The 14,363-nt window shown below is 36.5% G+C and overlaps 1 protein-coding gene across 2 annotated transcripts in view; it reads right to left on the reverse strand.

Moving 5' to 3' along the window:
• MTMR9 (myotubularin related protein 9) overlaps positions 1–14,363 on the reverse strand; it is a 50,547-nt gene that overhangs the window by 18,400 nt on the left and 17,784 nt on the right. For both annotated transcript variants that reach the window (XM_060653719.3, XM_060653720.3), the window contains exons 3-7: positions 13,899–14,024; positions 6,628–6,801; positions 4,097–4,314; positions 2,974–3,135; positions 267–408 (exon numbers count right to left, since the gene is read on the reverse strand). In XM_060653719.3, the coding sequence (XP_060509702.1) occupies positions 267–408; positions 2,974–3,135; positions 4,097–4,314; positions 6,628–6,801; positions 13,899–14,024 (822 nt within the window). The remainder of the gene's footprint in view (positions 1–266; positions 409–2,973; positions 3,136–4,096; positions 4,315–6,627; positions 6,802–13,898; positions 14,025–14,363) is intronic.

The raw sequence follows: 14,363 nt of genomic DNA on the forward strand, positions 1-14,363 counted from the left end.
CTTGTAGGTAACAAAGTACAACTAGTGAGAGCTTGTTAGGGGAATAAAATGCCAAATGAGCAATATAAGCAAAGACAGGTACAAAATTGAGAGGCAGTAAAGATTATAAACATTTACTGAGAGGAAGACAGATTATTTGCCTCCAGAAAATTAAACATATAATGTAAACATTTTAATCAAAACTTCATACATTATGTCTGTCCTACAACTAGGATCACACCCATTATTATTAGCAGTTCCTGTGCACATCAAACAGTGTTTCTCACCTGCAGCCACTCTCTTTCTATCAGGGCCTCAAAACCACGGATGGTCCTGCTTCTCGGTTCCAAGATGATCTGGGCCAGGGAGGTAACCTGAAGTGTGGAATCAGTTCCTTCTGTTCCATGAATCAATATGGATGCCCCTTCCCTGATAGGAAAATCCAGAGTACAAATGGGGTACTCCCAACATGGTCAATCAACTCTGTTAATAATAAACATTTCCTGAGTACAAACTCATGCATTCTGCTCTGTCCAGCAGGGTTTAGAGTCTAAGTAAGGCAAATGAAGAGAGCTTCTCTTAGGAGAAATAAATAAATAAAACTATAAGTTCCAAATTTCACATGGCAAGAACCTCTTTAACTTACAACAAGTTTCACAAAACTTTTTAGTTGAATTTTTTCTCCCTTTACAAAACCCAAAAGCAGTCCTTATCATGCACACACAGTAAGCACTTACCTTTTCTGCCTATTAAGTTAACTAAAGCCTTTTCTCATCACACCTAGGAACACACACTTAAAGTTATTTTTCTGTATCTCTCTGACCTTGATTCTATCTTTCCACCTCAGCTGACTGTAAGGATGCCTTCATAAACTGTAATGTAATGAATCTAGGAAACAAGTCCTAAACCACATTTTTAGAAACATGAAAACAAGATACATAAAACAAAACATAAAAATTTCAATCTAGAAACTCAGTGGCAATGATACTATTATACCACAATATTTAGGAGGAGTCTGGGGCCCAATATTCTAAAGAGAGTGGAAGGAAACACCAAAAACTAAACTAACTACATTCTTTCCTCTCCCCTTCTACCTCTTATATTGAAATGACAGTGAATAAAATTTCCCAGAAGAGTCTCCAGTTTGGTTACCATTAATTCTTTTCCCACATACATATATACTTTACGTAGCTATAACATAAGGTAATTTCTTACTATTTCCACTTTTATTATAAACATTTTCCAATGTTTCTATACCACCTTTAGAAGTATTGTATTCATGGTTATATAATATTCTATTAGGTGATCAACTATAATTTGCTGAAATGTCTGAGAATTAGACATTTAGGTCATTGTCAATTTTTGTTACACTACAGATGACATACTTAGCTTTTTGTCTTTTGCTGGATCATTTGAGAGTTCTTAATTTGAAAATAAAGGTCCCTGGTTAGGTTAACAACCTTATTCTAAGAATGCAACCTCATGAGTAGGTAGAACGGTATGAGTAAATAGTTTAAGGCTTCTGATGTATATATTGAATCTATATATCTTAGTTATCTGTGGCGTATTTTAAATTCAATTCAATTCATTTAAGGTCTATTTTTACATTTTGAGCAGTTAATTATAAGGGCAGACTTTTATGGAGGTATAAATAATAAGCCTAATATCAGAAAAGGTAACTCAATCATGGCAAAATAAACCAAAACCTTCAACTCTTGTTAAGAATGTGGAAGTCCTTGTTTAAGGTGGCCAGCTGACTCTAAACAAAGATGGAGATAGCAAATACTGTTCTGCACCTAGGGTTCCCTTAATCTGCAGCATCCCATTATTACGGCTGCAAATTCGGACAACACGGTGAGAAATGTTTATTACAATTTATGGTTCATAAGAAAACAGAAGCTCTGTACTCATCATGTAAGGGGAAATCTTTTTAACTTGGGTTAAAAAGAAACAGAACCTTTAATATCAACACCTCATCATTCTGTAGTATTGATTTGTCTGCCGTAGAACCTCTTCTTTAACTCCCATATTTCGTTAGATAAATGAGCTTTGAGCTTTGCCTAAAACAAAAAACTAGTGACAGCCTGAGAATCCAGACCAAAAATCTCTACCCATTTCTGGTGTTGTCACTAATTCACCACATGACCTTAAGCAACCCATTCTATTACCAATTTCTCACTAACCACAAAAAAATTACATATGTCTATTTCCCTAATTTGGAAGCACCAATAAGACAAGTTACAGTTTCAAGGAAAAGTGTCATCCAACTATGTAGTGGCGATACTTACACCTACCTATTGTCTCAGAAGAATCCCCTTCTTAAAAGGGGCATTCTAAGCTTCTGCAACAACTTATACCAGAGTTCTCTGTTCAAGTCCTCTGCTTCAAGTCTCAAGGATTAGCAACCTTCAGCTGAATGAATAAACTAAAATCGCTTCATATACTTTACGTCACTGCCATCAGGTTTTCTCAACTTGAGATCCTGTTGTAATGGCACGTATCAAGTACTTTGTAATAAGATATCTGAGAGATTAGAAAGAATCATTTTACTGTGTAACAAAATTACATGTTTCCTCTCATTGATATTTCGAAAGTAAGAAGGCAAGCCTGGCCCTCTGAGAACAAATAAGAAAACTTCTTTTCATTCTTGTTCACAGTTTAAGCAAAGGAAAATAGGTAGATTCACAATTCAAGGATTTTATAGAAAAAAAGAGTTCCTTTAGTATTTAAAAGCTTTGTGTCCTTGAAGATGTGTGCCTGTGGTTCATATTTGTTCAACAAATATTAATCACCAATTAAATGCCAGACTCTATGCACACACTTCATTGATAGCACTGAATGGCATTGACCACCTTATACAGTAATTTATGCAATGATCTCAACATAGAATAGAGACTAAAAAACTTTTAACAAATATATAAACACATGTCTGGATAAAAGCAAAGTCTAGTTAGCGCTGCGTGTCCCATTTCAGAACACCGAAATACACTCTACCTGTCAATACACTGAGCCGCTAGACAGGCAGTTGTAAGAATCTCTTTGATGTGAGTCAGCCAGTTAGAAGCCTCCAATTTACTGAGCCATCTGTCCATGTTATGTGTTTGGTCATTACAAGCTTCCACGAGTTTGATTAAGCTCTCCTGAAGAATGTGATACCTTTAAAAAATAAGAAAAAGTAAAAAGAAAATAGAAAACACACTGATGAAGAGAGAAACCAACCAAAACTTCAACCTCCAATATATCCAAGAGGAAAAGTAGCTCAAAATGGTATAAAAATATTTACCTTACTGACAATAACTTGATGATTAAACACTGAAAAAATAATATGTAAACATGGCAGCAAAGATACTTAAAATGCCTGTCATGGTAAACCATTCCTCACCTGAACAGATTAAACCCAGTTTACATAGCTAAATTACCTGACTGGGGAGTGGGCCAGAACACCGCATTTTGTAAGAAGTCACGAGGCCGCACCACTGACACCTGCAATCCTATTTCCACAGATCCAACACTGGATACCCAGTACCTTTAGCAGGGATGCCCAGGGCCAGCTCAGACCCCACTGTTTTATTAGCTCCAACTCCCACCCACCCTTCCAGAAGTCCCTATAAACCTCTAATTGTAGACATAAACAAGATGTAGGTGGAGGAAACAGGGTGGGAGAATAGGAGGGTGTGGGGGAAAGTGTCTAGTCTTCTGACTTAGAAAAATATACTTATCCGTGGCGTATCTGTTCAGTAAGTTTGATGACCACTGATCTTACAAGGAGAGGAGCAGACCTCTGACCTTGCGGAGATGAAATTTCAGAGTTAACTTAAGAGGAAGCATGCTGGATGTAAATTAAAAAAAATATAAATAAAATAAAAATAAATAAATAAATAAAGCATTAAAAGAAAAGAGAGAGAGAGAAAAGCATGCTACCTGACTAAAAGTCAGCTGTGGGCATCCAAGATACGTTTCCTGCTTATCTTATAAAACGCAACAGGAGATCCAGCCGATTTCCGACTCTAAGTTAATGCGTAGGTTCATTTGAGAACTTGTGATTTTTGCAGCTAAGGGCTCACCCATTCTAATTCGCTTCAAATAAGAGCCTACTACTGTCTCCAGAGTCTGTTACCTCTCAATGGACTTATGAATCCGCCTCCACTGGGGATAATGGGCTTCTTGTTCAAAGCCGCCGCCTTTGGCTCTAGCTTGCTGAGCTACATTTAAAGACCGTGTGTCAATGATGTAGCCACGTTTCCCTGCCCTGAGGGTAGCATTTATCAGCTTTTCATCTTCTTTGCACCTTCTCCCATTTGTGCCAGTGAGTGGCTGACCGCTTCGCATGATTACCTAGAAGCACGATGCAGTTTAAAATTTAAGAGTAGCTGCTTTGAAAGTTTCTGAAAATAGAAATAAATTAGCTAGATTAAGAGTATCTCAAAAACAATTGTGTGGCACTTTGAAGATGAATATGATCGTAAAACAAAGAAATATTTCCACATATTTGCAATAGTTAATAACTGTAGAACAAAAATAAGCCTTGCACTTTAACACAATTTTTCTTCCTACTTCTCAAAATACTTCCACATAATAAATTACAATTGCTAAAAAGATCAATTACCACAATTTGTTTAGTTAGTAAATTGTTTACTGGACATGGCCCTGTAACAGAGATAATAATAATGGCCTATGTGCCAGTAAACTTTTGCTTCAACTACATAAAGAGGGTTGGCAGGTTTAATCAAGAATTATAAAGAGAGAGATGGGGTACCTGGGTGGCTCAGTCAGTTGAGCGTCCAACTCTTGATTTTGGCTCAGGTCATGGTCCCAGGGTCATAGGATCAAGCCCTGCATCAGGCTCCATGCTCAGCATGCTCTACTTGGGATTCTGTCTCCCTCTCCCTCCCTCTCTCCCTTCCTCCCTCCCTCCCTCCCTCCCTCCCTCTCTCTCTCTCTGTCTCTGTCTCTTTCTCCCCCTCTGTCCCTCTCCCCAGCTCAAGTGTACTCTCTCTCTCTCTCTAAAATAAGAAGAAGAAGAAGAAAAAGAGGGGCGGTTGGGTGGCTCAGTAGATTTGGCGACCAACTCTTGATTTTAGCTCAGGTCATGATACAGGGTCATGGGATTAAGCCCTGCATCAGGCTCTGTGCTGAGTGTGAAGCCTGCTTGGGATTCATTCACATTCATTCTCTCTCTCCCCCCTGCCCCCAACCCCTCTCCCCTCTCATGCTCTCTCTAAAATAAAAATAAAAAAAGAAAGAACTATAAAGAGAGAAAAACTATAAAGAGAAAAGCCACCAATGGTAAAATAAAGTTTATGTACTATTTGTGTTTGGGGAATCATTTTTAATATCTTTAAAGCTGCTTGTCTATTATTTATTCTCCTGTTACCCTCTTTCATCCTGTTCAATATTTCAGGATTTAGAAACTTATTTCCAAAGACCATCAACTATATATTTTGAAAGGTTTGATTTTGAAACCTTTCATTTTCTCAAGAAATTAATATTATACAGATCTCTTCCTTGGTGAATGGTTTAGAGTTATTTCACTTTCTCCCCATAACATGTGCTGTTATCTTCACTACCTTGAAATTTAACATGATCAAGAAAGGTCATCCAGAGGATGACAATGGCTAACTCCCAGACTGCACTAACCATGTAAATGGACATATAGTATATTTAATATCCCTTTTTAAAATGCTTTGTAATGAACTCTCTAACAAACAGAAATACTACTATGCAAATGGGATAGATGATCTGATGCCAAAGTAGCAAATTTTTTGGAAATTTTTTTACCCTAAATATCCATGCTTGACTTATTATCCAGGGGAAAAAAGGCAACGGAAAATGACCATAACTTATCCACTATTTTACTATTGGTTTCAAAATGAGAAGCCAAGTTTATTGACTGAGAGAAAATAAGAGGACAGAAACAGATTTAGAAAATATTTAGGAAACATACATACAGCAAGCACTATTCAATTACTGACTCCTGTGTTTACTTAAATTGTAACTAATAACGTGACATTCTTCTCCTTTTTGAAAATAAAAATGTCTGCTCAATTTACTTTTTACAGGGAAATTTGGGTAAAAATAATTTTAAAAAAGAATTCTGCCATTATTCTGGTCAGAGAAATTTATTTTTCTACCTAACAGTGTTATTTTAAGTATCAAATAAACATTAGTTCCCTTAGTACTGAGTCCTTAAAATAAACCTGCCTGGCCTTTTTTTTTTTTTTTTTTTTAAATATTTATTTATTTTTGAGAGAGAGAGAGAGCAGAGGAGGGCCAGACAGAGAAGGAGACGCAGAATCCGAAGCAGGCTCCAGGCTCCAAGCTGTCAGCACAGAGCCCCATGTGGGGCTCGAACTCATGGACTGCGAGATCATGACCTGAGCTGAAGTCGGACGCTTAACCGACTGAGCCACCCAAGCGCCCCACCTGTCTGGCCTTTCTAATTTTCAGCAGCATCATGAGAAGAATTCAAAGTCATATCCTAATCATGGAAAACACTCTACTCCTGATTCCCTAATGTTTAAAAGAAGGAAGTTCTGGCAAGGGAGACTAATCGCATCAATGAACAAGTACACAGAAAGTGGAGCATTTCTAAGGAAAGATCTGTAAACCAAGGCATTCATAGATCAAGCAGCAATACTGTACACATACCATTCCATTTTTCTTATGATAATAGCTGAGTACTGGGAAGCGTCCTCCATGCCGAAATGTAGCTACCTTCCGAAGAGCTTCATCATCAATGGATTTGGGCACTATGACAATTGGCGGGTAAGAAGGACAGACAGCAAATTCCTTATTGGCATAGCTTAACCTCCATTCACTGGTCTGGAAAACACAAAATACTTCAAAGCTAAGCAAGTATCTCAATGTTACAAAATAATCTGAAAATTTTAAAGGACCTTAGAGATCAATTTTCATACAATGAAGAAGCCATCTCTGGGGAATTTAATATAAGGATACCCAACCCATACTTAAAGGAGTTCTATTCTTCAGAGTCCGTTTCCTACATTGCTAGGTATTCTCCATTCCTAGAAAGTGCTTCCTTATATTGGGCAAATGTGGCTCTGTAACTTCCTCTATTGTTTTTACATGGCTTCAGTCCCAGTTTCCTATTTCACATGGCATCCTATTAAATATGTGAAAGACAGTTGTTTCCCCTGTAGTCGCCTATTCTCCAAGTTAAATATATTTAAGCATATCCATGCTATCAAGGCCAACATCATCCCATTCATCCTTTTTGGGGTAGCATTTAACTTTATTTTTGGTATTCTTAAGTACAGCAACAGGAAGACTGTAATATTCTAGATAATGCTTAAGCAGATGATAACAATAGAGCTACTACCTACATCAAATCCCTTGTTCCCTTCTGTTATTTAAAAATATAGAAAGACTGGTGATATCTTTCTTAAAACAATAACCACTTAATGCTAAAAAAAATTATACTTAGGAATCAATGAAATAATTTCTAACTCAATATACTGAGGACTAAGAGTATACAATATAAGATTATCAAATGACAACTTATTTTAAACATCAAAAATAAAAACCACTTGAAGACAGTAAAAAAAAAACTTTTTACAGTTAAAAAAATAAAGTTATGAATATGCAAATTTTGATACATTCCGATAAATCAGATTTGGCGTGACATACTGGCCAAGAGGTGCAGTACCAGGAAGATAAAATTGAAGCATATTCAACATACTATAGGAAAAGAGAATTTTTTTAAAAACCTTTTTACAAGATACAATATATTTTTTAATTAAACCACTTACACTTTTCGGTTATTCTCTTACCAATTTTAAAGACAGTTTTTAAAAAATTCATTATTTAAAAAAAGAAAAAAGGAATTTACCTGTTTCCTGTTCACCTCCATCATGTAATTCCCTTTCCCCAGAGGTAATCATTTTCAACTCTTATAGCTTTTTATTTCTAGTGTTTCCATCCAAATTTCTTTTTTTTTTAATTTTTTGTAATGTTTTATTTTTGAGAGAGAGAGAGAGAGAGAGAGAGAGAGAGAGACGGAGCACATGTGGAGGAGTGGCAGAGAGAGAGGGAGACACAGAATCCAAAGCAGGCTCCAGGTTCTGAGCTGTCAGCACAGAGCCCAACGTGGGGCTCAAACCCACCAACCGTGAGGTCATGACCTGAGCCTAAGTCGGATGCTTAACTGACTGAGCCACCCAAGCGCCCCTACATCCAAATTTCTAAATAACGTGATTATACTGTTACTTCTTGAATTTCACTATTAGACATTACTTACTGATTTCCTACTCTGGAGAATGGTATGATCATCCATTGACCTGCAATGCCACTTCCGGTATATATTAAGTTCCCATACGTAGAAGGTTCGCTATTCTGTCCCACTGGTTTATTGTAGTAAGTCCCATAGCTTTTAGAATAAACTTGATATTTAGTAGGCTAAGTCTCCTCCTCCCTCTTTTTTGTTCTTCAAGAGTACCTGAGCTTCTCTGTGCAACTTTTATCTAATTTCATGTAAAAACCCATTGTGGTTTTAGTAAGACTGCATTGATTTTATGGATTCATTTAAAGACATCTTTAAAATATTCTATCTCCCTGTCCATGAGCATAGTGTCTCTCACCTTTTTAAAGCTTACTTAATTTTTTCAACAAAGTCGTACAATTCTCTCAGTAAAAGCCTTGCCTAACTTTTCTTCGATATATTCCTAGAAACCTTATATTTTTGTTGCATTTTAGTCATATGTTTTTCAAAACTGTGGTTGGTATACAGAAATGCTCACAATCTCAAGACTCTTTCAGTTTCCTGTGTAGACAAACATATAAGTAAAAATGACAGTCTTGCTTCTTTCATTTCAATCTTTGTATCTTTTATTTTTCCTTCTTGTCTTAATGAACCAGCAAGTAGTGGTGGTGGACAAACTTGTCTCAGTCTTGAACTTAAAGAGAATGATAAAAGACTTGCTTTTTTCATGTTTTTGTTTTGGGTAGCTTTATCAGACTTATCAGACAGCATTTATCAGATGATATAAATGCCCTTCAAATCCAATTCTGCTAAGAGCTTTTATCATGAATAGATGTCTAATTCTATCCAATTTTTTTTCTATTCTAATTGTATTACACCAATATGTAGTTTCTCTTTTCTCTCCGACTTACTTTGTGATATTCTCTTTGCCTTACGATTTAATAGCTGGACTACAACACATCTAACTAAAGATTTATTTTTTATTGTCTTGCATAGTGCTTCCTGGGACACTTTAAGAGTTTGTGGCTTTCATCAATTCTGGAGAACTCTCAACCATTACCTACTTGAATAGTGCCTTTCTCCCATATTCTCTATTATCTTCTTGAACTCCCATTTAATGAATATTGGATCTTTTCCCTTTATCATTCATACACGTGTCTAACTTTTCTATCATTTTGCACATCTTCCTTGTTTCTCTGCTCTGCACTCTGAGCAATTACTTCAGATCTGTATTCTAGATCACTCTTTGTTTCCAATCAGGTACTTAACCTTACATTAAGTTTTTTCTCTTCTTTTTAATCAATTTTGAGATTTTATTATTTGTATGGAAAAATAAACTAGATCCATTTAGAGTGCATGATTTCATGAGTCTTGACAGCTATATACACTCATGAAACCACCACCACAATCAAGATAACAAACATTTCAATCATTTCCCACAAAAATCCCATGTGTATTTTTGCAGTCCATATCCTCTCCTCCACATCTCAAACTAGGAAATCATTAATCTGATTTCAGTCACTTTTGGTGTTCTATCTAAAAAATCTTTGCCTAATCCAAGGTCATAAAGATTTTCTCCTGTGTTTTCTTCAAGAAGTTTTATAGTTTTAGCTTTTATTCCATTCATCAATAAGTCTGCCCTTATACCAATGCCACACTCTCTTCATTATTATAACTTTACATTAAGTTTTGAAATCAAATAATGTAAATCCTTTCTTTTTCACAATTGTTTTGACTATTCTAGTAACTTTGCATATCCACATAAATTTTAGGATAATTTTGTCAATTTCTATTAAACACACGTATTGGAATTCTCATAGGAATTGCACTGAATCTATAAAGCAATCTGAAAACAACTGTGATCTTAATGAGAGGTCAGCAAACAATAGTCCACAAGCCAAATCCAGCCCACTGCCTGTTTTTATAAATAAAGTTCTATTGGAACATAGCACTACCCATTGTTGCAGTAGGCAAATAACTTCATTAGATTTAAACTGCAAATTCTGTCACACCTGAGGTGCATGGCAGCTCAGATCTTGGTTCTGACTGATCTCAGTCTACCCCATGCAAGCAAGGTTCGAGATCAGCCCAAAGTTCAAGGCTGCACACAAAATCAAGGTTCCCCTTCTCTGGCTCTCTGGTTGCCCCAAACCGTTCACCCGGCTCCTCCCACCAGAAGAAGGTGGGCTTTCTATTGGAACGTTAGCTGTTCCACATTATCAATCCCACAACTATGCTGACCTGAGGACAAAGCCACCCAAATAGAAATCCCACTCTGGCCTTCACTGTCTCTATGTTTTGATTCCTCCAAAATATGCTGCTTTCTGTACAATTACCAGAGCTTTCAGATGGCAGTTTTTTGTGTTTTATTCATAGTTTGTCATCTATCTCTGCAGGAGGTCTTGTCAGATAGGAGTTACTCAATCAAAAGTAGGACTTCATCACCTTTTTATATATAATTTCTAAAGTGGTAGATTAGGTGAGTACACATATACTGTGTATGTGTACTTCAACAAAGTACCTGAAATAATCTTTCATGATATCCTAGAATAAAAAGCATGCTTAACATAGGAGGAACTCTAGAGATCACTTTGTTCAATACTTTTATTTTGTAGACATGGAATCGGAGTCCCAGAAAGTCAAGCAGCCAATAATATATCTGGGATGCAACCCACAATATCCTGATAGCTAGCTTTAGTACTAATTCAATACCACACATTTCTTTTGGACATAATAATGAAGTAGGGACTGGCTAATATTATAAAGTTTTTACATGGTAAAAAAAAAAAAAAAAAAACTTACTCAAAGAATATTAAGTGATAGATGTCTAACCTGGCAGAGGATTTTTAATGATACATAGAAGGCTTTCCTGTCCTTCTGCCCTATCCTGAATAAATACACATTCCTACATTCATTCACTCAACAAATATTTACTCTTCGTTGATCATATGCTAGCAATACAGTAGAAAACAAGAATGACATTGTTCCTGCCCTTGTAAAGTTAATATTCTAGCAGCTTATATTCTACGCCGTGAAAGAGAAAATAAACAATGAATAAGAAGCTGTCCACACTGTTGACTCCCTCCTATGTGAAACTTGCTCTTTTCTTGGATTTTTCCTCCATTTACCTCTTAAATGGTTCAATCCTTAGCATCCTTTTTACTTTAGATGCTCCTTAGGCAATCTCAGTTTCTCCTCATGGTTTCTACAATGTATTTGCTGGTTAGTCTCAGTTTTTCATTTTTAACACATCCCTCAAGTAAGCTCTAGACTATCTCTTGTATACATTCAATGACATGTACCATACAGGCCATTCGAATTGCCATGCCCCAAACTAAACTGAACTCATTCCCTCTACACATATTTCTTTTTCTGCCTTTCCTATCTCAGTGGTAGCATCCTTTTCACATCCAGTAAGTGGGTCACCAACGCCTTTTAATTCTACTTTCTGAATCTTTCTGTGCTATATCCAACCACCTTTATATTATTACAGTAGCCTCTTAAGCAGTTTCTTGGCATTTTGCTTCAGAATTGATTTTCTGTAACACAAATTTAATTATGTCATTTTCCCTGTGCCTTGTGGATACTTTTGTCAGCACTTATTTTTATTGTACTTGATTACTTAAATAATTGCTAGACTTTGAACAAGTAGAAGGAAGGAACCATGCTTTGCTCATCTTAAATTTCCATAATCCAGTAATACCTCAAACAAGGCATTGAAGATGTTCTCATTAAATCTGTGGATTACAAAATTTGCAGGAAAATACCAGAACTTCAAACATACAAATTGCTTAAATAATTAGCTGAGCCAAAAAGAAAATGTCTACAAGGAGAAGTATTGAATCTGAGTAAAAATTAGTACGTAAATAAAATAACAGAAACATAGGGAGGATCCCTTAGTAACACATGTGAGATGCAGGAATTTTCACTTATTTCATTAGTAACTTAATTCTCAAAAATGCTAATTCAAACTTAAGCTGCCTTAAAGTACCAGCCATAGTTCCAATCTACACCAAGTGTTATGGGTACCATATGTTTAAGAGAATAAATGACAAACTGAAGGCCCTGTTGAGAAGAGCAACCAGGACAGTGTGGGGACCTGAGGTCACTGTTACTAGAAGAAAAGTTGAGGTAAATACTGACATTTAATCTACAGAAAAGAAAACTTCATGGGGACATAAAAGTTCTTAATTTGAGGAACAGTTCATGGTAGAGGAATAAGATAAATTGGGTAACACAAGGTAACATCAGAAACATTGGCTCTGTGTACAGGGAGACAGAGCTCAGCTCAGCATAAGAGCTGTCCCCAAACGGGGCATCGTTGTGTTTTTGTGAATTCTCCCACACTAAGAGTTCAAGCAGAGGCTAAACAACAACATCATGGTTGTTTTTTCGAACAGGAGATTTCTGCACAGAATAGGAGACTAACTTGAATGTTGAGTTGTAGAATGTAGAATTACACTGGTTCACTCACAGCACCTATCTCCAAGATAAATCACAGGCAGGTCATCTGTATGGACAGTTTTGGGTAACCAAGCAAATCATCCAGACATCTCTCTTTCTGACCACCATGTGACAGCCATTTGCCACCTAGGAAATAATTGAGGATTCCCCTAAGGTAACCATTAGGTGGCAGCTGACACAACAGAAAAGCATCATGCATTTAAGAGTGTTTACTATGCGGGCACCTGGGTGGCTCAGTCGTTTGGGCGTCCAACTTCAGTCAGGTCATGATCTCACAGCTCGTGAGTTCGAGGACTGCGTCGGGCTCTGTGCTGACAGCTCAGAGCCTGGAGCCTGCTTCGGATTCTGCATCTCCCTCTCTCTGCCCCTCCCCCACTTGTTCTCTGTCTTTCTCTCTTTCTCTCAAAGATAAATTAAAACATTAAAAAAAATTTTTTTTTTAAAGAATGTTTACTATGCAGTTTGTAATGCAATAAAAACACTAAATGTAAGTGTAAATACAGGTAGTTATCCACAAACTACACAAAAATGCCCCATAAATAAGAATGTGAACTTCCTGTTCCTTTGACACTTTGCTTGCCATGAACATCTTTATTCTTTAAATTACATAGCACCCTGGTCCCTACTTCTTCATCCCCATGCCCCGCCCCACCCCCACCGGGTCCATTTACATAGGTGTGACGGAAAAAGAAAGAAGTAAAATAGTGAAGAATGAGAAAGAAAACCTGGTTCTAGTAACATGGTCTTAATAACCCAAGTTCTAAAAACATAAAAATTATCCCACAGAAACAAACGTGATCTATGTTTCTCTAATGCTGTCTTAGGTACACAGTGGGTTCAACAGACTTCTTTGGGATAGCTCAGACCCTAATTACTACATATAAAATTGTATCTATGGAGACACTTTTAAAATAATCAACAATTAATTCAAACATGTCAGGATTACCTTTATGAAGATCTTAATGGTTTATCAATGTCATTTTCGAAATTAAAAAAGTAGTATTTGGAATACAGCAAATCCACTAGTGGAAAAATCACTTGAGCTACAGCATTGAAAATAAATTACGCAAATCTCTGAATGGCAGAAGTTGCATTACTAATCACTACCAGAAATTTCTTTTAGGCATAGATAAGCCAACAACACCTTATTACTTGTCAAAAGGAAGTGATCATTTTCACAAGTACGGTGCTGGGTTATTTCTCATTACATATAGATCTCTCAGAAAAGTTAACTCACAGCTGAAGAGTAGAGTTCAAACTCTTGCTCAGGAAGGAAAGAATGCCAGCCATCTTCTATCACTTCAAACATGGGTCGGTAAAAGAAAGGGTACATCAGAGTGATAGAGTCCAAGGTAGACAGTGCCTAGGGCATAAAAAGGAAGTTAAAGAAAGGAAAAGGAACATACTGCAATTTCAACACTTTCTAACTGCCAAATTGGTATTAAATATGATCAATAATGATACACACCCAATATATTTCTTTAACGTTGTACTTACCACTAGATGTATAGTTTATCGAAGCTAATTTCCATGCCTTTAGCATCTAACAAGGTATGTATCTGGCACATAACATACACTCAGTTACCATTTGCTGAATGAACACAAGGACAAGAAAAGTATGTACACCTATTCTAGGAGAAAAACTAAATAACTCCTTTTGATACCACTTAACAAAGCCTAATAAAAAGGTCCAAATATTTCT

The sequence above is a fragment of the Panthera onca genome, chromosome B1 (assembly GCF_046562875.1).
Source record: "Panthera onca isolate mPanOnc1 chromosome B1, mPanOnc1 haplotype 2, whole genome shotgun sequence".
Classification (NCBI taxonomy): Eukaryota; Metazoa; Chordata; class Mammalia; order Carnivora; family Felidae; genus Panthera; species Panthera onca.